A 24,175-nucleotide genomic window follows, 5' to 3' on the forward strand; every position below is an offset into this window, starting at 1 on the left:
ATATCAATTCACACTTGTCACCAATTGACACCAATTGTTAGTGTTCTGAATCTCCAGAGCACCTCCCAAGTGAAAGAGACAAGGAGGAAAGAAATTGTAGTTGGAGATTTGTTAGCTATCTGTCATAAAATAGAAAATGGACTTGAATCAATTTCCTACTTGATTGTAAAAGGTGGAGGTCGTGTTTGGTTTTTTGTTGTGGTTTGGTTGAGGGTTTTTTTAGATTTTTTAATTCTGTTTTCAAATAGATACGTGTAATGTACAGAGAGATCAGTTTCTGCAGTGAAAGAGAGGAGTGGGTTCATGACTTAGGTAAAACAAAGAAAGCTTAAATATGAAGATAAAAAGGAAGTTGATTTCTTGAACTTTGTTCTGGAGTGCAGAAAACTTCAAACACCAATTTAGCTGAGTCAATTTTCTTAAGCAGAGGGGAGCATGGGTTACTTCATTATCTAAAAGCAGTAGAAAGTGGAAGCCAAGAAAGCAATTCTGTAGGCTTAAAGAGCTCACCTGAAGGACTGGTATCTCTATCACTGAGTTCAAGAATCAACATGTTGGGTCAGACTGGTTACAAGGATGAAGTAACATGAACATTGCAAATGCAAATGGGTTCTTTATTGTCTTAACTTTCCTATTCCTTTCTGCTACCAATGGTCCACAAAACTAACGACCACTGAAGTTTCTAAAAATACCTTCTACTGTTAATCATTCTAGGGTTGGCAAAAGAAGAGCCAGCACACCTATCTGTTCCTGGAGTAAACTACCAAGAAGTATTTCCTGTACTCTTATTTTTTTAATGTTTTAGCCACTGGAGACTTCCTGAGTCTTGACAGGTGACTGAAATACTATATCCTTCAAAACTTTTATGGGTATTCCAATCACTTGGAAACAGAATGTCTAACACTCTGAACAAATTAAAACACTGGTAATTTACAAACACTTATTTCCATACATAAGACTTATTGGCTCACAACACAAACTGAGCCAACTGTACAAATTTGTAACTCTGAGCCATGTAATATTTAAATGCGTGTTTTTTAAAAAAAGCTTCCAGGTTTTTCAAACCTCACCACTTTTTATTTCTTTTCTTCTAATGGGCAAATTGTCTGCACTCACACTAGTCAACGGGATTTATCAATTATTTCTGGTCATTTCTGGACCAGGAATAAACATGTTATTCCAGGATCCAGAAAGATTTTTGACCATGTATGAAGATAAGCATTATCGTCACAAGCAGCTGAACTGCTGTGCTGGTTGAGGCTAGGGTAGAGCTAGTTTTCTTAACAAGCAGCTATTGTGAGGCTGTGTTTCGGATTTGTGCTGAGGGTTGATAATACAGAGATGTTTCGTTATTGCTGAGCTGAGCTTACACAGAGCCAAGGCCTTTTCTGCTGTTTGTACTTCCATGCTTGTGAGGAAGTTGGGGGTGCATGAGAGGCAGGAAGGGGACACAGCTGGGACAGGTGACCCCAACTGACCAAAGGGATATTCCAGACCATGTCACATCATGGTCAGTACATAAAGTGGGGGAAGGTGTAGGACATTTGGAGTGATGGCATTTGTCTTCCCAAGTCACTACTGCACATGACAGGGCCCTCTCCTGGAGATGGCTGAACACCTGCCTGTCCATGGGAAACAGTGATTTCATACCTTGTTTCTCTTTGGTTGTGTGCACAGCTTTTGCTATTAAATTGTCTTGATCTGAATACACAAGTTTTCTCTGTCCCTTTCCATCTCCTACCTGGCCAGTAGAGGAATGAGTGACTGCCTAGGGCTGGGCCAATGGCCAGGCTTAAACCACAACAGGCACAAAACAACTTATATATGGAATCTAATAAAAGATGAAGATATCCCATCTTTCATCTTGAAACTGGAGTATTTTAACAGTATGTATCACTTCTATCCTGTATCATATTTTCGGTTTTTTTCCTGCTATGAATAGTATTTGACATCCACTTACCTGTACTAAAAGTCAAAACCACAGTAACTGCAGTACAATGCATTTTCATTTCATTATTTAAAGCTTATCAGTTAAGAAGCATGCACATGCACCACTTTGAATTTTTAGCAACTACTTAAAAAATAGAAATTCAAAAAACAAAATAAGGAGCAAGTGCTGCATGATACAGAAAGGAGCAAGTATAGGCTTGCAGGTTGTTCTTCTAAGCAGATTTCAAAAAGCAAGTGTTTTACTTTAAAAACATACTTTATTCCTTTCTGTTGGATCTGTCTTTTTTAAGAATACTGCAGGCTAGCCATTGGAAAAAAATCAGAATAACTACCTAAGCGGTTTGAAAAACACTACTAATGCAGATTTCTTTTTATACATTCCAAGAGAAATTAACTACATTAAAAATGTCATTAAAATTCTGACAGTCATTTGGGATTTCAAATTACCAATTTTTCACATTTTCAACTTTCTTACATATTTTAAATTTAAAATATTTTACATCCTTTTTTTTTTTTTTTCTTTTGATTTGGAGCATTTATCTTTGCTCCCATTTTCCTTCTAAGACAAAAGTAAAATTTATGTTGTTTCCCAAGAATATTGGACTACTTCAGACAAGGAAACTTCTTTAATTACTGCCATGTTCTAAGACATGCAATGATAATCAAAAGATGTTACCTCTCTTCCACCTTCACAGGAAGAGCTGAAAGACAGATTGCTTTCAACCTTCCTTCATTTGCTCCTGCAGATGGAATAACTGAATATATGAAGCAAAACTTTGGATTTCTAAGTGTTAATGCAAAGGTCAGATTCTTCCTTAAGAAACTTCTGGATGATAGAGAACTTACCATCTCTATATAGACTTAAATGATAAAGCAGTTTTCTAAGTTTTCAAGAGAAATATGGTAATGTGATTCTGAAAAAAATCTACTCTAATCAACAACAAGAGTTTTTTTCAGATGATAACTGCCTCTTGGAAAACAAAACCTCATGTGCTAGTTTTGTTTGCCAAAATCATTTGCTGAAACTGCAAGATCAAGAAATATGGCTGAAAAGTATAGCACTCTGAAAAGCATTCAAACGGCTTTGTTCTGTCTTATCTTTAGGTGACAGAGGCACTAGAACAAGTTTTTAAGGAAAAATTAATTCCTAATAGGGGTTAGGAATTTATTAAGTCTACCAGGTACTGGGTTTTGGTTCCTGTTTTTACCACTTGGGTCTAAGAGAAAGATCATATTTACTTAAGTGAAATTTTATATTCAAGGCTACTAACAAGCTCAAGTGAACAAAAGAAAGTGCAGAAAGGAAATAATGTTACTTTATTGATAAACACTGTATGCTGAGTTATGTTCTCTTGAAATAAGTTTCAAACTTGGAGATCAACAGCCACATTCAGATATGTACTAAAGAGTGGGAGGGGAGGCAATAAGATATGCGTAGTCTTACTATATTAGAATTGTCAGTGTTCAGAATTTTTAGCTTTTGATCTCCATTTGAGAGTGGAAACATTTCACAAAAATCTAAACGTAAACACAAGGGAAAAGAGTCTAGTTATGCATAACAAAATGGTTAAGATACAGAAAAAATCTAAATAATATTACAGAAAAATATGGCATAGTTGACTGGAACAAGCATTCCAGTCACTTCTCAGTATTTGGTTTTGGGTGTCAGAAACAGTAAAGGCACAAAAATATAGCTGATTTTATTCCTAATCCCTCTGCTTCATTGGAGGTGTGGTTTTGTTGTGGGTTGTTTTTTTGTGGTTTTTTTTTTTTTTTTTTTTTTTTCTTTTTCTTTTTTTTTTTTTCTTTTTCCTCCCCACCATTTTTTTTAATGTGACAGAGAAAGGACTTTGGAGAAATACCTTTCCCTCTGTTCAAGTTTTTGAGTAACTCCAAAGACAGAGACTCTACAGAACCTCTAGGCCCCTTTCTCAGTGATAATCCCTAAAAACTAGTATTAAAAAATGTTCCTTCTCCCCTCAGATTTTTAGTTTGGCTTCTGAATTCTTCCAGTAACATTTTTATTAAACCTGCAATTAACCAGCCAGCATTTCTTCTTCAGAAAAACATGCAGCAGATAGGCTATATTTAATATCATTTCAGAATACACTCCTTTGTAAAGATACTTAGTATTTTAAACCAGTGGTAGCAGTAGTACTAACACAGCTTAGCATACAGTTGTGAACACCTTATTAGCAGAGCTGCCAACAAAAGCCAGTTATGGCTTCTGACAATTCTGTAACAGCAAATATATATATCTACTAAAGTTGATAGAGAGGAATGTTTACTCAGTACCACAGAGAAAGCTAATCAGATCTAGAGTAAGAGCTCACTTTTGGTTAAAGATCTCTGTTCTGAAAACATTCTTCTAAAAGTCTGATTTAAACAGACAACATTTACAGTTTTGCATGAATATAAGACATTTTGCCATGTAACATACATGTAAATATCAATAATATTTTTTTAAAAAGCCATAAAATTACATTTTATATCTCTACATACATATTCAGATGTGATTTAGAAAGTCATCAGAGTTTAAGTAAATTTGTCTTTACAAAATCTTCCTTTAAAAACTTAGTTAATTGTAGCATTTTTGCTGTTGTTAAAAAGCACGTAAGTATATGAAAAAAAAAAAAGCATTACAAGAATTTCTTCTGGACCTGGGGATAATTTATCATTACCTAAATTTAAAACTTGAAGATTGTTTGCTTTTCCAAAGGGGTCTCAGGATATCAACAAAACACCTTTCACTTGCAATGTCTGAAATGAACACTTACATATCCACATGCACAATAATGCTTATGTTCAAAAAATTAAAACAAGCAGCTCTCCAAAAAAAGATACGAAACACTTCTGATCTTTTCAAACCATGGTAAAAGTAATTTTATATTTAATATTTATTTCAAATGAAGAGCCAGAAGAATACTACAGTGCTGACAATATTCTTTTTTAAAAAGGCCCAATTTATGTGCCTATTTATAAAATTTTACTTTAAATTTTGATATCATGGTTTGTAAACAGAAGTTTTTCTGTCTTTCCGCATATGCAAAAAAACACCAAAACCCACACATCGCAAACTGCATGTAGAAGCCTAGAACTAAATCTAGTATCTTGCCTGAAGGTTTGGTAGGACTATGAGTATTGAAGGAGGTAAGTGATTTGGAAAACCTCACGCATTCCATGGAGAACACAACTACCTGATGTGGGCTAGGCATTGGGAAGTGCCTACCTGTCAAAGAGAGAAAACATACTGTATTTGTAAAATGGGATTATATTCCAGTTAGGTGAGAACTGGAAAGCTTTAAAATAAACATAAAAAACTAGGCTGTAATAGTGTTGGAAACTCTCTAAGATCAGCTTAACTCCCTCATATTAGAGCAGCTGTTTCCAGCTACCTGGAAACCTTATTTCAGTAACAACTCACTTCTGCTTCTACACTTCTACCCAATATCTACACCACTAATTTCAGATCCTTGTTTTTCTATGCAAATCCAAAACCATACTGAATTATTACTGAACACAAACACATTTATTTAAAATAAATAAGCTCTCAGCAGTCACATATTAAAAATCCCAGAAGACAAATATACACAAAACAGGAGAACTGACCAGTTTTTGTCTTTAATTGCTGCTGTCCTCTGCTGGGCATATGTGCTCCTCCTCCAAAGATAGCAGACCACATTTTGCTGTTAAGTGGATGAGCCATAATTCTATACAACTCATTGCTAGAATGTGTTGCAAGGCCATGGATGAACAGGCTGAGATAGACCGCAGTCAGAATTTCACAAAGTAGAACTGTGAGGCCTGGCTGGGCTTCCTCACCAGCAGAATTCAAGAGATGTATTAGAGCAGTCATTCCTGTTTATATAAAATAAACATATTCTTTAATAAAGCACATACATGTGTATAAACATACTCCAAATTATCATGGGTATTTTTTCTGGCAACCTATATTACTTAAGCAATTTTCAGTGTAGAAAAATTCCAAGCTCTACACGTTGAAATCTAAGTTGAAAACTTCAGGAGAAAGAGGCAAGCTCTTAATTTTTAACAGTTTATTATTTTCTTAGCTTCCTGTTTTGGACTGATAATTAAAGCAATGTATAACACATTTTCAATTATTATGGATACATTATAATCCTGTAAGTCAACATTCTATCTTCCTACTTCACAGTGGTAAAACCAACCAAAAATCATGGGCATCAACTTGCATTACACATTGTCTGGAAAGTGTTCTTTCACCCAAGTACTAAACATTTTGTAGTGTTTATATGTTCCCACAAAAGGGTGTCGTTTCAGATGTGGCTTCAACTGTGACACTTTGTGCAAACAAGTGAAAATGCATAGTCATGGCCAAAGAATTCTGCTTTTTGTCATGGTCTCCAATTTGCACATACAGCATGTGAATCTATTAAAAAACACACAATGTCAGTTCAAGGTGATGTTATTCATAACAACTGCTAACAATTCCTTGCCACACTCATCAGAAATTTAAGCCTGTGACTAATTAAATAACAAAAAAACAGATAACAAGCTAGCTTCTCTATAAAACCTCTAGATTCAGTGACAATGCTTGGCAGAAAAGAAAAAATGGCATATAATCAAATATAAAGACTGCTTTAGGCTCTCCATTAAGATTTTTAAAGTGAAATTTTCTGATTTAAGAAACAATTCTCATAATGAGTAAGCACATTTCCTGCCTATGCTTATAAAGTAGTGCTGTAAACTGAAGCTCATACCTAGATGTATTACATTGACAACACTCGGTCTTATGCAGCTCCCTAGTGTAATTTCCCCAGCATACTCTAAGCATTACCTGAAATATGACAGTAATTTTACAGCTACAGAAAACGATGATTTATTATAAATGCCTCATTTTTAGCAGTTTCAAGTTAGTTCCAAAGTTGTCCAAGTTTAGCCTTCTCAGTCCTTCTTAGGAGTCAGGAAGCAGAATAATGGCGCTCCAGAGTGAGCAAGTAGAACACAGGATATGCCTTTACCCTACCTCCTGTTTAGTTGCTCTCTCTTTGCTAGATCCAGCACTAATTTTTTTTTAGTTAAAGGGAGCAATATAAACCAACTTGACTTAGTGAATAATTAGAAGCACTAATTCAGAAGTTCTGAAAAAAATTACAACATTTTAATCAAAGAACTAAACACAACTGCTACAAATCCTACTATAAAGTCATACCTACATGCTCGTAAAGTAGATAACTCAGTTTTCCTTAAGAGGACAAATCAAGTCTAGATACCTGGCCATTGAGCAGGTGATGTGTTGGGAGTCACTGTTTCTTCTAAGCTTGCTGTTTGTAAAGAATGACGCTGAGTTAACAGGACTGTCTGGTACACTGTCCCAGTGAACTGATTTGCTTGAAATGAGCTGTGAAACAGAGATGCAGGAAATTATATTTATTTTAAAAAGTTACAACTATTCAAGTGATAGCATTTTCTAGATGTAGGCAAATGCGATCATTGTCTTCTGGTGCCCTGTCCATTACTACAACTGCAATGAGACAGAAATCACTTCCCATAGACTTTACCTGTAGCTGTGGCCATCACAGAGACATTGGTAGATGCAAGCAGAAAGCGACGCTGCTAAGGTATGCATTACATATATCTGTAAGATAAAGTTTTACAGAACTTATTAAACCCAAAGTAACCTGTAGTTAGTATCACAGCCTTTCACTCTGCATACACATGTGTAACAAGCACTGGACATGACAGGTGTTAGTACTTATGCACTTAGAAAGCTACCTGTCGCTTCAGAATCTGTATCAGACAAATCAATTCACTTTGCTATGAAAAGCATGGGGAAAAATTCACTCACCGCACCAACACATAATCACAGATCAGTTTTCTCTGAAATATTTTCAATTATTAAACAGCAACATATTAAGCCTGTATACAACAGTCCTATGTAATTACACCCAAAAGCAGTGGCAATTTGCTGGCTCAGAATACAGAGATCTTATTTCAGAATTAAAACTATAATGTAGCTTAATTTTGATCAATTCTCGTGCAGCTCTTGGACACACACTCAGTTTACTCAGGATCATACTGATAATACTTTCCGCACCACTGATACTCTTTTCTTAATGTATCACAAAACACACTACATTAAAAAGCTAGATGATGCGTTGATCAAAAAGGTTCCATTAAAACAAAAACTGTTTATTATATTTATTTGTTTATTCCCTCTAAAACAAGGCTAACTAGGAACTAAGCCGTCTTTTTAGCATTCTCTAGTAATCCTTAGTAAAAGCAGACACAATCTGGGACCTAAAACACACAAAACTTCAGGAAAGACTACGTTGTATTTCCAGTCAAAGGTTAAATATTCGAGAAATCTTAATGAAACAGTTTTTAAAAACTATTATATGAACACATACTGTTTCACAAAAAAATCTAAGTTTACTGAATTTTGCTGACAATTAGTTTTTATACTTCAACATTTAGTTTTACTTAGGTCTAAGAAGGAAATCTTAGAATCTGTCATTAACATAACAGAAGTAATGAACACACCAGCATAAAAACAAATATGCTGATGATGTAGTATAACATGTTTTCCATGTAATAATGTCCTCTTGGACAAATATCCAGTTCTGAGAGAGGCCAATCTACAACAGCTTGTTGAACTAGATGCTCAACATCTCAACAGTGAGTGGGTATTTCTTTTAGCACAAAGTACTAAAGAAAATGTTCATGTTTCATGGTTTTATGATTTGTCACAGATAAGCACAGCACAAAGTTTTTATGATGTCTGAAAAAAAATTGTGACTTCAGCAAACTAGATAATAACAACAACAAAACAACAGTAAAAAAATACGTACCTTGCTGTTCTGAATATCTGGATGAGGTGGCGAATCAAGGTTTATTATACCATGTAATATATCATGAGTTAAATTGCCAAGATGTAGCAATGGACTAGCCACCACTGTTTTGGCACTAGCTGTACAAGCAAATAGGAGAGGTATGGAGCTTTGCTCTGGTGGAGGGCTGGAAGGTATCTGTACTGACTGCTCCTAAAAACAAGCAAGAAACCCACACAAAGCAATAGTACATATTTTTTAAGGGAACATAAGGACTTTTGAAAGTGGGAGAAGGATTCTTAAAAAAAATAAATAAAGTGTACAAAAAAGCCTGTTAAAAACATATCTAGATTTATTAAAAGTCAGGTGTAGGCTTCAGTAGGAAAATTTCAAAAATATTACAAAACACTTTTAAATAAATCTACAAACCTGAAGCAGAGAAAACACAACCTAAGCTCCCCCACATACCTGCTGAGATTCCTGCAACAGCAGAATTAATTCCATTCTGACAGATGCCAAGCCTCCACCATGTGAGCCATGAAGTATACAGTAACTAAGGAACATTCTGAGGAGAGACTGGTATTTCAGAAGCCATTGACGTCTTTTCTGAAAGTCTTCTTTCTGTAGCACAGTTTTTTCCTGGTCAGCTAAGTCTCCAGTGTTTTCATGCAACGTAGCTTCATCTGGCATCCCTCTAACTCCTGACTGTATCTCTTCTACTTCAACACCATAATCACAGGTCTTCTGAAGAGCTACCACTTCTCTCTCAAGCCACTGGTAAAGCTGATACCGCAGCTTTCCACCATCTACTTCATAGCCAGTGGACAGTGTACGAAGCTCCACAGTAAGGATTTTCAGGCATGCTCTAAACTTCAGCTGTGCTGAAATTATATCTTCTGATGGACTTAGAATACCTTGGTCATCAACTACACTAGAAGACTCTGTGTAGCTAGAACTATTTTCATGTAATTTTTCAGTTTTCTTCAGAGGTTTTAGCTCTTTCATTACCAGGGAAGAATCTTCACTCTCATAATTTTCATCACTGTCTGACTGTAGTTGCAATTGCTCATCTTGGAATAGAGCACTTGGCTGGCTCCAATCACAGGAAAGACTGGAACTTGAATGTTTTCTTGATGAACAATCGGAAGATGAACCTAGACCATTGAATACTGGCTGTGACCAATCAATACTGGAAGCTTGATCTTTTGTTTCAAACTCTTTAACTGGAGAATATGGTGAGAAATCTTTACCAATATCCACTAAACTAGGGGATTTACAGAATAACTTTGACCTCTTGACAACTTTGGGCATCTTTGATAACACTTCTAAGGCCAACATAGGACAACCAGCTTTTAGATGAGCATATGCAGTGGTGAAAAATAGCCGTCTTTCACCTAGGTTGATTTTGTCAGCTAATCCATTTTCTACTGTTAGGCAAATGTGTGTGGAAGATGTATCAGAAGAGCCAAAATGCCGTCTCAGCAAGAGAGGATGTGTTCTTAGGTAGTTATAGAAGTTAAACACTGCAGGGTTGCAACTTGATGAGCCATCTCCTTCATCTGAAAATATATGGCAGTATGAGGAAAAAAATGTACTATTCTGTATGAAATAACCGATCTGCAAAGTCCTAAGTTTATCAGAAGGCTTTTAGGTCTTAGTATTAATCCTACTGTCTACTTCATACATTCTGTTTACTCACTGCATGTTCCTTTGCACCTTTATCATTTGAATATCTCAGTGGGAAGGACACTGCCAAACCTACTAAAAACAAGCAGAGTGGGGAAGCAGGCACGACTTCTTAAATTAAAACAGCTACCATTTACTGTCCTTGTAGTCAGGCCAGTTTTACTGAAGCCAAACAAGACCACTTTTCTGTTAATTTTAGATTTCTGAAGTCTCCACCTTCCATCTCTAAATGACAATAGGATGCTATATCTTACAGATTTTTACTTGAAGTCTCTTTTAAAAAATTTGATTAATATTTTTTGCCTACATCTTAAAAGAAATGCAACTTCGTAAAACTAGAAAATCCATAACATTTATACGTAATGGTAGCAGTATTACATACAAATAAATTAATGATACGGCAGTGCAACATCTATCTATTTCATTTTCATGTGCACAAGAAGAAAAACCCTTAAGAAATGTGAGCATCAGCACAGGATGATTCACACAGCTTTCAAAGGGATCAGGATAGCTGAAATAAACCCCTACTCTCTCCTCTATCAGGAGGTACAGCCCAACTGTTGACAGTTAACAGAGGGAGCTACATGAAAACACACGTTCTAGGTAAGAAAATAAGACAAGACACCACAAAGAAGCCATGAACTGATAACAGAAGAATTAGCAACACTTTAAAATTATTTTACACAGAAAGACGGGATCAAGATAGAAACAAACAAACATTATATTCTTCATTTGCTCAAAATCATCCTGAGGCATGTAACTTCTACTGAAATCAGTTTCACAAATTAGTTATCAATTCTAAGTGTTTGAGCCTTTATCTATTCCTTTCCAGTTTCTCTCAGTAGCCAGGACTGAAACCAGCTAACTACCAAGAACTTTAAGTGTTTAACTTCAATGAAAACAGTACCTTTAGGAAATAATACAACTAATTCTTAGAAGGCCTATAAAGCCAGCAAGTGAACATAGAAATTAATTGCTCTAGGAGACTTACATGCTTTTTCAGGCAGCAAATGGGCCTCCTCATACCATTTTAATTATCAAAATCTTTCTGTTGGTAGTCTATTATTGCCAGCTGTTACCAAGAACTAAAAGCTACAGAACACCACGTCTTCCAGACCCCCGTATGTAAGTGGGCTTTCAGAAATTTTGTCTTAGCTTGTTATGGAATACAATTTATTTAAGAATTTGTCTCTTCATCTTCATCTTTATATAGCTTCTGGAAAAACAGCTGCATTACTGCAGGGGCATTCCACCATCCTGACATTCACATGCTTAAAGGACAAAGTCTGCATTCATGGGATACAGGATAATAACAACAGAGTCACCACGTTTGCTATTACGGTCCACATACATTGCTGCAGCAAGCTATTTACTAACAATGGTGAGCAACTGTGTGGTACCTGGTTTTGTTCAGATGACTTTAAGAAACTGCTTGAATGAACAAATAGTTAAAACCAACTCAACAGGCCAAATACTCATATTCTTACCTCCTTCATCTTCAACAGAATGTTTAATCAAAGTGTCAAGAGCCTTGCTATAATCTTCCAAAATCCAGTATGCCATACTTCGCAGGAAAGGATCACACTGTATGTTTCCTGAGCTCTCTTTTCCAGTAGACACATTTCCCAAAACTCTCTTCTGTAGTACAGATTTGTAAGTACTAGACACTTCAAACTCCGACTCATAAAGTCTTGATATTACAAGAGCCAACTGAATGTCATGCAGTTTTTCAAGGCAGACCTAATTAAAAATAAGTATATTAAAATGATCAAACTTTTGTCATTTCTCCTCAGTTTAAAATGATTACAGGGCAGAAGTGACATAAATCTGCTCAGATAAAAGTGATTAGGTCTATCAACTTCACAAGAAGTGAGCAGGAACTAAGCAGAACAGGTGCAGCTAAGTATTACATGCAAGACTGGATTTGCATTTCTTCAGTTAAAGTACGGCATGACATTTTGCATATTCAATATATTTGCAATCAACCAGCTTCAATAGATCATTGCCAATGTGCACATGCCACCTCTTACCTCTGGATTCTGGTTGTTTTAGCTACAAAGCTTTACACAACAAATCTTTCATTGTCACAGATTAATTTCCTCAGTATTTTGCAATTCAAACAGACCCATTAAATAATTTTTGTTTGCTTTGTTTTTTGTAAAGAGATTCTAGGAGCTAATCCTCATCACTGCCAAAACACCAGGTCTGGAACTTTCTAATGAAAAACTATGCTGTCTTCCTATAGGACTGGGTAGACAATCTGAAAGGAAGCTGATCATAGGTAGGCCCCTTCGTATTAGAGCAGAGAAATTACCCATGCCACTTTTCAGTATCAGTAATATGACAGCTAAAAAGGAATTACAATGTAAAGATGAAGGCTTTGTATTTATCATTCATTTGGGGTGGGAAAGAAAAGCACAAACTGAAAGCATAAGAAGCTCTGGGGGTCATACTAATGCAAAATGCAAACTGCATTCAGTACATTTAGGACAATGCAACAATCTTAAACATTAAAAATTTTATTACCTCCACTGCATCTTTTAAGTGACCTGCCAACAAGAAAAATGCTGCAGAATGTTCAAAACGCTGTTTGCCAAGCAAAGAAAAAGCATTCTTTAATGCTGCTTTACGCCATCTGTCCTCAGTAAAGTTGTTCCCAAAAAACTGTGTCATTTTACTATCTTTTTGGGACCTGCATATTGAACATAATGGATAAAAACATTTTACTTTTTATTAGTTGCACTATGGTCCTTCATTTCTGCAAATGTCATTATCATTTTACACAGACCTTTACATTTACATTAGGAAATGCAGAGTCTCTCACCATACTAGGAGTTGAGAAGGCAACATATTTAGAAATAGCAGAAACTTCAGTAAATAAGAAACCTAATGGTATTTTCAGTAACCTGATACAAATACAGAAAATCTCATTTTTCTTAAGGTGAGCTCTTAAGTGACAATGCAAATCAGTTTTCAGAAGGTTTGCAGCACTGAATGCTGTATTATGAAACATCAGTTAGACATAAGTCAGTCCCCAGAACTGAAGGTTAAATTTTTAACAACGAATACTTATATAAAAGACAGGCACGACATTTCTCACACTACCCTGTTAGTCCTTAAAAGTAAATCAGAATTAAGCAGTAAATTAAATTACAGGAGATCTGAGACTAAGACTTACAGCATCTATCTTCAGAAACAGAAACTGAATTTCTTCAGTAAATACAAGAAGGTTAGAAACTACTCATTCAATGTAATGACTAGTTTAGAAATCAAATCATCTGCTTTCAATGGTAATATTTGTGCTTCCTCTGGATTACCATCACATTCAACTTCTCCTCCCTAAATTATACTGGACAGCGTGAAATTCCATGTAAGAGCCTGAATACCTGTATAATCCCCAGATAACAGCCTTCTTCTTCATTGCAAGGTAAAAAATGGCAGCATCAAGTGGATCGTTGTTACGCTGGAAAGCTGCTTTAGCCACCTGAGAAGACAGTTCAAAAGCAAGAGAACAACAACAACAATTTAAATTCATTTTAAATTAAATTCTTACTGCTTATGGCATCCCATACCCCATAGTGCTCTGAAGTTCTCTTTAATACAGGATCCTTTCTGTCATTATGAGTCTGATGTAACAACATGTGAAAGACACAACAGCCCATTTGATATCACTTAGCTCATGCATTTCCAGTTCTAGAAGCTTTTTTGCAGATCAAATGGGAATCCCTATATCTGAAATCAGTTTCTAAAATCATAGCAATATTAATTTACTAGTTACTCTGGCAATCAAAGGACAAATGAAGTCTTGAAGAACAGGCTGGGACCAGTGACAACAGGAGAAAAATTGTTTATAGATTACTTCTGGAGGTTAGAAAGGAAAAAGGGTAAGTGGCAGCAAGAATAGTCCAAGTTCCATGTAAGATAATCCTAAACTCAGGCCCAGAACACCTGGAATTTTTTTAATGCAAGGCAGTTAAGTTTCATAAAGTGATGATGAATTACTGAAGATTTAAAATTAAAAGTAGAGACATGCATTTTACCACTTCATGTTTTGTAGTCAAAGTATCTTGCGCATGTAATTTTCTAGATCAACACACCTGGTTTTTCCAAGAGCTTGAAACAAGTGATAATGAGGCTAGGCTTATTGCCATATCTGTGATGATTAAAATATTTAATATAAAGATACCAATAAAACCCTCAAACAAATAAAAAATCCGGCAAGCCAAAACAAAACAATAGAAGGTTTGTTTATCATGGAAAACAATCAGTTTGCAAGACAGATGTACATACAGATGTCGTATGTACATCTGTCTTGCAAATTATTTTCCATCAAAGTTATTCCCACATCTGATAGGTTTCTAAGAACAACCTTTTCCTACAACTTGTTTCTCAATTTTGCTATAAATGACAACTATTTGCTCCACCTGTATCTTGAGCATCCACAATAAGCACTGTACAATATTACCTTTAAGGTGGAGTATCTAAGAGCAAAAATGTACCCCACACTGGAATTTGAAGTCTAAAGTACTAAAAAAAAATTAGTTAAATACAGAAGTTCATATTCATACAGAAAAGGATAGATACTAAAAAAAAAAAAAAAAAAACACACAAAAAAAAAACCCACACACAAACAAACAAACAAAAAACCCCACAAAAAAAAAACAAAACAAAAAACACCAAAACCAACCAACCAAACAAACAAAAAAAAAAACCACAAAAACACCACCAGCATGAAACATTCAGAAAAACTTCATTATCTACATAAATAGAAGGTAAACACTGGAGAACAGATATTTGGAAAGATTTTGTTGGTTTGTTTACTTTTTAGAATGTTATGTTTCTACCTTTTCTATGCATTTCCGCAGGCTGTGGATGTTTCGAACCCACCATCCTACACCCATAGCTCTGAGCTCTGACCATGTTGGATCTCCCTTCTGCACTGCAGGGAGCATACTCAGGAGTTCTTCCTCTGCTACAGAATGGAATGCCCAGGCAAAGTGACTAGTAGATAAGCCTGTACAATAAAAAAATATATATATTAAAAAAAATAAAAATTCAGAAGACATTTATTAATAAAATAATCCAGAATCTGAAGACAAGAGGATGGGAAAGGGAGAAGGGAAGAAGGCCACACTGCTTGCTTTGGATTTTTAAGTGCACTTCAGGTGAGGCAACAGAAATTTAAGAGTATTTGTAAGGACTGCATATCAATATTACAAAAAAAAATCATACAACTGGAAACAGTTTTTCATCTGCAAAGTCCTTAGGTAAGTTTGCAAAGAACAGAGTTTCTCTATGAAGCTCAAACATATGGATAGTAAGTGGCACTAAGACTGGCCATGATACAAAGTGCAGTGTACTGATTAAATTCTTCAAAATTCTGGAAGAAATCTTTAGAAAGATTTCAATATTTTAACTTGGATTAGAAAATGCACAAGTTTCAGATAATCAGAGCAAAAACCACCTTTGGGAATAGAGATACAAAAGAGCTTGAAATAAAAAAATCTCACGAGGAATACAGCAATCAGTAAGCAACAACACAGCCGGCTATTGATAACAGCAACTCTAGTGAGAGGGCCAGATGCTTCTTTGTAGAAAAACACTTCTGCATGTGCCCTGGAGGCACTTCTCATTCCCACCAATTTCTGAGCTCACCAGAAGCAGAAGTATCTCAACTAAAATTACTCCATCAAAAAACTAACTCTGCAATATTCTGCTGTGGCAGTCCTGGAAAATTCCAAGCTCCGATTCAGCTGAGGGGTGACAAGCCATGTGATTGAAAACGCTATCAACTGTCATGATGGCTAAAGGAGTAATCACAGCCAGTCATTTAGATCTGATTATGACTAATCAAATGCATCTTGTTCTGTCATCTGCAATATCAGGATGGAACTAGTTAAATCATACAAAAAAAACCCTCCCTACATGAAATAGTTGATTGTATAATTACAGTAAGTATAGAGAAATATTTAAACTCTCTGTAGTTTTTTTTTCCAAGTATGTACCAAACCCCTACATAAATAGGTACAGGTTTCCACTACATTATTCCTGCAGAAGGTTATTGGAACAACATTGTACTAGAAAGCTATTTAACTTGGGGAAACAAACACTCCCCCACCAACTAAAAACTTGCTAGGAAAAAATCAGTTCCAAGACCTTTACCAAAAACAAAACAAGATAAATTCTGCTCTAGCATTCATTCATATTGGACAATATTTTCTTAAAAAAACCCAATGAATTAAATCACTGATTTGGCAGAGGCACATAAACAGCACACCAGTCATAGGTCGAGCTACACCACAAAAACTCAACTCATATAATAAAACACATCAGTTACCTTGGTGAAGCAGCTGGGCTCGATGCACAGGGGGAAGCGCAGTGGCCAGAAAGGTGTGAAGCCGGACAGCCAATAAAAATTTTAAACCACACTCATCAAGAGTTTCTCCACCTGGAAATAAATATTTTTACACATATTTTACAGCAATTACTCCAAGTAAGTATCATGGGTCTTAATAGAAGAAATTTGATTTTGTGACTACTAACACTTTAACTCTGTAAACTGTAGCTTAGTTCACAATTTTTCCCTTCAAGAAAAGAGAAAGAAGAAAACTTCAAATATAAAAACTTCTGAAGTTAGTTGTTCTGTTTAAAGCAAGGAACAGAAAGAGTGTTATTTACTAAAAAAACCAAACTGAATTATATCTCAATTTCTCTACACAGTATAACAAATATTTGTCATTACTCTGTTTTCAAAAGTAAATTAAAAATAACCATAGTATGTGGACTGATGCACTCACAGTGGCATTACCAGGCAGCAAAAGAAAATTTTATTTTTATTGAAGCATTAGGTCTTCAAACAACTATACTATGAAATGAAGGTGCACCAGCATCTTACAAGCCAAAAAAATATTCCAAAATAGGAAGAAATTCCAGGAAAGGTTGTGAAGCACAATAGTACTTTTAACTTGGAAGAGACAACTTACCTTGACTTCTGTCTCTGCTTTCTCCAATATCAGTACTAGTAGTGGCAATTGTATCGGCCAAGGCCATCAATGACATTTGCTCCATCCTAGTCAGACCTGGCAAGCTCGAATGAAGCAAGTGACAAGAAAGAACTTGAGCATGCTCTGGTCCAAAGTAAGTTGGGTTGTATTGAGAAAGATCAATGACTTTTGGTTTTGAACTGTCTTCATCTGCCTCAAATGTGACAAGGTCATCTGTACTTATAACAGTATTTTGGAAGAGATTTTCGTAACTCTCACTGGGCACACCCTTTTTATTTTGACTATTCTGATTATTGGACTTCTCTGAACAAGAAAATGATGAATCATCATCTGCAGCAAGCAGAGCATACAGAGGCAATGGTGGAACAGAGTCTATTTCAACATAATCAGTAGTCTCTGTCTTGCTGAACATTTTGGGATCTCTTGCAGTACTTCCACTAGCACTGATCGTCAGAGATCTGTGCCTCTTGTCATGATTAGGCTCAGACTCATTTATAGCAACAACTTCTCCAGCAATGCACTTCACCAAATGGGACAGAATGGCTTTTGCTCTGCGTACTTTACCAAGATCCATGAGTTCCAACAGTTGATATGGATGGTACTGAGGTAAAGTTGGTGATAATGTATGAGCTGCTTCAAAAAGACCAGAATCTTCCATTTCCACACACAGATCAGAGGCAGACCTTTTCCCACTAAGTTTCTGTGCAAGGCTGGTCATAGATCTGGTCAAGGTTCTCTTTGGTGGATGCAGACCTGAGGCACCTGACTGGCTTTGTTTCATTAAGCTACTTATGCATGGCATACTTCCACTGTAGGAATCTGTACTAACTAGTTCCTGCTTAGAAGGAGATTGCCACTGGGAATAAACATGCATTTCACAATCCATTCCAACTACCAGAATGCCATCACGCACCCAAGACAAAGATACAGGAAAAGGAGGTGACCCCTCCACAGATGAAACCAAGTCAACACAACGCAACAAAACAAATCCAGAAAGGGCTGCAGCCTTGGGACTGCCACTGTGGGAGATTGCTACAATCTCGTTACCATTTTGTTCTTGCCCCTTCCCAGAGAGCTGACCAAACATATAAAGTTTTGATCCAATTCCCACTGTCAGAATATGTGAACCATCTTCCCTAGACATCCAATCTAAGTGTACCAAGTGCTTAGTGCTGGGTATAATACTCCCATCATGAGACAGAGAAGTATCTTGTTGGTTATCTGCTACTAAATCACTACCCACACTAACATTAGAGTCTAATATGGTGCCTATCTCATCTAAATTAATCGTCTGTTCTAAAATCCAAGAAGAACCCCCTGTAGATTCACATTCAAAAATACTAACATGCATCACATGATCTTGAGAAAGATGGCTGTTTCTAGATGTTGCCTGCTTGTATGCTACTGCTAATCTGTTTGTGTGCGCACAGCTGACGTCAACTGGTGTCCCTGGAACATTAATAGCACTACTACTAGGAAGTCCATCCTCAATCAGTAATGGCCATTCTTCCCATATATATTTAACATCACTGTTTGTGCCATACTGTGGCAGAGAAGACATTAATGATTCAACCCTGCATCTCCAGAATCGAACTTTGCCATCAGAGCAGGAAGTAGCCAGCAGATAAGGTGCACGACAAACAGGATATATGGAAGAAGAACTGAGATGTCCTAAAATGAAAAAAAATACACTTTTACTGGAGGAAATACTAAAAAGCTAAAAAACACTAAAAAAATTTTTTTTTCGGCCACCATTCTGTTACTCCAAAGTAAAAAAAGTATTACTGCTTCCTCACAAAGAGGTCATTTACAAGGCCTCACAAAGGAGACATGTCAAAAACACCATGAAACCATTTTACCTTTTGATTGGATTTTGTGCTCTAGAGAGGAGTCAAATTATATTATTTAAACATGAATATTAATATATATTCTCTTCTGTCAAACAAAGATTCCTCCACTGAAAAATCTAAAACTGTGTTTTAGAAGGACTACTGATGAAAATCTTAACACTTAAATACACATCCTACAAAAAAAATTCATGAATAACTGGAAAACAAAGTTTTGTTTCTACTGTTCTATTTTTTTTGCAAGAATGTGGAATACAGTAAATATTATACCTTAAGTAAGAGCTTTATTTTGTTAGTTCCAGGATTGAGATATCAAGTCAGGGGAAGTACATTTTAGCAACCTTTTGGATTCACCTACACATACTCAATTCTAACAACAAATCCATAACTTACTTTGTTTCTATTTTAACACTAAACTCAGAAAGGGAGAGATCCCCTATTTTACACATTTTAAAAAAGATGACAAACCTGCTGATGGCTTTACACTTATTATTTCTACTCCTTCTGGCATACTCAGCTCTTGACTATACACCATTTTGGAAGACAGAGTAAGCCAGCTGGTGCTCTGAAGGTTTGCTCTACAGGCCCGATACTTTTGAGTGAAAGGTGATTGGATCTTCTCTGGATCTGGTGAAGAATATGATTCTTCTGTTTGTGTCGCTTCTTCAGGTGAACTCGAACCTATGTTTTCATCTAAAAGAAAAGTCTGTATTGTTAATTTTAAATGATCAATGACTTCTTTTAATGTAAGGAGTAATTGGGAGTAACTGTTGGGAGATTATAAAACAATCAAAGCATGATCAAAATGACAAAAACTCCAGTCAAAGAGCTATGTATGTGGTTATCCACTGAAAATAAGGTTTCAGTAAGCATAGGATACCTGCAGCTAGGGAAAATTAAATTAAAATCCTCATGTCTTAGCTTACAAATTGGTGAAAGTTGTTTTTCAGAAGTTTTAATAACACCTTTATTTTATTCCTTAAAACATAGGCTCTCGGAGAATGTGATACAAATTCTTCCCTTTAAAAATAAAACTCAGTAACTGAAGCATGAAATTGATGGAAATGGAACACGAAAATTTCCAACAGATTTGCTGAAAAGCCTTGTCAGTGATCTCATCATATAAGGACATCAGAAAATTTAGATCTTTATTACTGTCACTAACTTATAAACTATTTGCAATAACGCTTTTTCTCTCATTTGAAAGCAACAGTAAGAAATCTTAATTCAGTTTAAATGACAGAAGCATGCATTATAACAGATTCCTCTGCTAAGTAGTATCAGATTTGTGTTTCTTAAAATCTTTAAATGTAAACAGAAAACTACCAAAGTGTATCTTACCTTTCTTTAAAACTTTATAGTTTTAGAGGTAGTTTGGTAGTTTGAAAGAGAACCAGCAGATTTCAAAGCTGTTTAGAATTGTAATGGCATCACTGATGCTTAGGTGCTTCAGACTACAGTCTCTCTAAAATGCATGCATAAACTCAAAAATTGCAGAAAAGAACCTTCCAAAAAGCAAAACATCTTAACTGTTAGATTGTATTAAAGCCAGTTAAGCATATCTGGCCTCAGAAGGCACAAAAAATACCAAACTCCAGCTTCAGGCTGAACAGAAGAGTTTCAACAATCAGAAGATTAGGTAATCAATAAAGAATGATTGTGATAAAACCTTGTCATCAAATGCAGAATCTTTTCAAAAAGATCAAACATTTTAGATTACAGTGAACAGCAGACAATTCACTAGACAGCAGCTTTTTTAAAAGAAAACTACAAGAAAGAGCGCTTACCTATTGAGACAGGAATTGCCTTCAAATGTAAATGCCACATATGTAGTAATGAATGGTTTTGTGTATACTCTATCACTATTAAGTAGAATTTTTCAGAGAATCCATTTTGCTGGTTTCCTGGTAAAATTGAGAACAGGAAGGTCTTAGGGGTTATTCACCTGAAAGCAGAACTAAATTTCACTGGCTAGCAAATAATTACATTAAGCTACCATGAACTAATATTGAAATGCAATGGTTTGACTATATCTAACTGTTACATTGGCTTTCTCAGTTTTTTACCACAACCAAACACTACAATTACAGGTACACTCATGTAAGAACTGACAACATTTTCTTTGAGAGATGACAAGGTATTTGCCTGACTTTGCTATGTTTAAAGTTACATCCCAGGATGTACTAACAGTACAGTACAGCCTAGAACACAAGAGATACAACAGTTCTTCCTAAGAATTTACTTGCTCTAGTTTTACAAAAAAAGAAGACGACATGAGTTGTACTATCAATAGATGCCCGTTTCTGGAGGATTCACCCAGGTATTTTCTTCCCTTCATATCAAAGTCATCCAATTAGGACCAAGAAGGAATACTTAATTTAGGGACTCTTTCCTCCATTACTCCTTTGACCCTTTAGGTGTACACATACATAAATCATTATCAAGAATAAGCTGTGTTTGCCCTGTGCTTTTCACACTGAAATGCTTATGGTACCATAGAAAAATGTAAGTGAAATTTCTTTTTTTAAAAACAACATGAGATAACTACCTTCATGCATTATTAAAGAAGAAAGTACTAGAAAATAATTTCAAATTACAATGCATGCAAATGATACAGTTCTAATTTAATAGTTTTTCAAAGGGTTCATTTAGCCCAATTCCTTACATGGATAGCATGCAGCAATGTATTACAAATTTTCAGAACACATGCAGTTGTCTAAGATCAAATATTCCCATATTTCTGCTAAAATTATTTCTGTGTATTATACACAAAATGTAAACATACAATTACGCCGTAGAGTAACACTTTTTATTTATGTTCTCTATTTTGTTTCTTATTTTCAACCTCTTCATTGCATTTTTTGAACTCCACTGAGGGCTGAGATTATCTCCACTACTCCAAATCTCTTCCTCAGGTAGAAAGAGCCAGTTCCCAAATAATCACTATGTATATCCAGTTCACTTTATATTTCCCTTGGTTCCTTTGACACTCTGCCACAACTCTGCTTCCTTTCATTCAGGACTCCATCTAGCGCTGCAGAAAACCTGGTACAAAATCTTTACTCTGCCACCTTTTTTCCCCACACATTATTTCAATGGAATAGAACAATGGATGCCTATATAAGCAAATAACTGAGGCACTCCATCAAGGAAAACTAGTAATTTTTTCCAGGGCAATTCACATCTGTCCAAGAACCTACAAACATATACACTATTCACAGTATTATATTGAGGAGGAATTGTTCAGCTTGTGATTTGTTTTACCACGTAAGGCCTGAGGAGCAGTATTTAGCTGATGTAAAAGAAGAGCATCCACCATGAAAGGATACAGTAAGTTTTGTCTACGTTGTACCCTGCAAGTACAGGCTTCACATTTAAAACTTCTTCCCCCTTCATGTAAGGGACTGCTTAACATAGGACACTAAATCTTGTGATTTAAAATAGTTGATCTAAAATTTGGTTGCACCCAGCTCAAAGGAAGTGAAACACGCATGTGTTTCATTAGACTAGATGTTCTTCTGGGTATTAGGGTATTTGGCATTAAAATTATAAAAGCCATTTAACAAGTTCTTTTTCTTCCAGGGAATGAAAAATAAAATACTATCTTCAGTGTTCTATCAAAAAAAAATCTTTACCAGAGTCTGATAAACTGTTCTTCTTTGAAGGCATTTCCTTCTCCTGGTTTTTTAAAATAAAGTCTTCTTGAAAAACATGGAATAACTGTGTTTTCCGGCCATGCTAAGGAAGCAAAAATAAATAAGAAGTGAATATCCTGGCATATACTTTTCAAGATTATTCTCTATCAATGGAGCTTTTAATTTGCAAAGTTAAACACATCAACAGAAGATCCCTCATGAAAATGCACCTTCATTACTCACATTCTTTTCATTTACAGGTACTGTTGAAAACAAGTACAAGAATATGTCAAAAACAGTACCCCAAATTTACCTAATGGACAGCTACAGGTACTGACTTTATTATTACTTCTTTTTTAAAAGCTACTTATGGCATAAAATGAGTATAGCAAAAGATCTTACAAGCTCTGTGATGGCATCCAGTTCAATGATACATCCCGGGCGAGCTGTAGATTGCTGACTTATGATGTTAAAAACTTCACCAACGTATTTCTGTTTGAAAAGAATCAGGGCGGTGGTCTTGTTAACACTCAGGTATTTCTGTGGCACAACCTGCTAGATAGGTCCAACATCACTATGCAAATGTTAACTAAAGCATTAAATATACGCTAGTTGTGATTCCATAAGAACACACATAACATTCCCTGTTTTATGAAGAGCACATTTGGTTTTGATGGCTGAAAGGTGATGAGTATCTGGAAAGCCCCACATAGAGCAATTTATTGTCCTTTCCCCAAAAGCTGCAATGCTATCTCAACTTTTCCATATGGCAATGCACCCAGAGAGTTGTTATTCTTTGTGGCGCAAGCACTTCACAGGTATTTCCCAATCAAACCTTGGTCTGTCTCAACATACAGAGCTTGAGATTAAATGAAATACAGTATGGCTAACAAAAGCTTTACCAAATCTGTTTCTACAAGCAGAATAATCTGTAAAATCCTTAGCAACCAGCTTAGTCAGTCACCAAGTCTGAGCCTAGTGCGACTGAATGAAGTTGTAACATGCAAAAAATTGAGATGGCTTTTCACTCACAGAAATTTCTGGATTGGAGAGCTCACACAGAAGTTTCTTAGCATCTATTACAGCTTGATATAATCTTAAATGCTGTCCATCACTAGCCACAAAGCAGGCACTTGGAGAATTACAGTATGCACCTGAAAAGCAGGAAGGTAGGAAGTGCTCAAATATTCAAACACCATATGGCTTCCTTTTTTGTTTTTTTTTTTTTTGACAACAGGCATTTT

General features: G+C 35.7%; 1 protein-coding gene across 5 annotated transcripts in view; it reads right to left on the minus strand.

The window, feature by feature from the left end:
* Positions 1 to 24,175, minus strand: part of DMXL1 (Dmx like 1) — a 76,516-nt gene that overhangs the window by 21,023 nt on the left and 31,318 nt on the right. For 3 of the 5 annotated variants that reach the window (XM_040091112.2, XM_040091111.2, XM_040091115.1), the window contains 17 exons: positions 23,964 to 24,085; positions 23,334 to 23,423; positions 22,932 to 23,034; positions 21,084 to 21,200; positions 19,765 to 19,989; positions 17,429 to 19,120; positions 16,783 to 16,893; positions 15,290 to 15,459; positions 13,832 to 13,929; positions 12,972 to 13,137; positions 11,933 to 12,185; positions 9,228 to 10,318; positions 8,781 to 8,972; positions 7,491 to 7,567; positions 7,203 to 7,330; positions 5,560 to 5,808; positions 5,066 to 5,179 (listed from right to left, as the gene is read on the minus strand). In XM_040091112.2, the coding sequence (XP_039947046.1) occupies positions 5,066 to 5,179; positions 5,560 to 5,808; positions 7,203 to 7,330; positions 7,491 to 7,567; positions 8,781 to 8,972; positions 9,228 to 10,318; positions 11,933 to 12,185; positions 12,972 to 13,137; positions 13,832 to 13,929; positions 15,290 to 15,459; positions 16,783 to 16,893; positions 17,429 to 19,120; positions 19,765 to 19,989; positions 21,084 to 21,200; positions 22,932 to 23,034; positions 23,334 to 23,423; positions 23,964 to 24,085 (4,998 nt within the window). The remainder of the gene's footprint in view (positions 1 to 5,065; positions 5,180 to 5,559; positions 5,809 to 7,202; positions 7,331 to 7,490; positions 7,568 to 8,780; positions 8,973 to 9,227; positions 10,319 to 11,932; positions 12,186 to 12,971; positions 13,138 to 13,831; positions 13,930 to 15,289; positions 15,460 to 16,782; positions 16,894 to 17,428; positions 19,121 to 19,764; positions 19,990 to 21,083; positions 21,201 to 22,931; positions 23,035 to 23,333; positions 23,424 to 23,963; positions 24,086 to 24,175) is intronic. The other 2 variants (XM_040091114.2, XM_040091113.2) reach the window with 1 other exon arrangement.

The sequence above is a fragment of the Hirundo rustica genome, chromosome Z (assembly GCF_015227805.2).
Source record: "Hirundo rustica isolate bHirRus1 chromosome Z, bHirRus1.pri.v3, whole genome shotgun sequence".
NCBI lineage: Eukaryota > Metazoa > Chordata > Aves > Passeriformes > Hirundinidae > Hirundo > Hirundo rustica.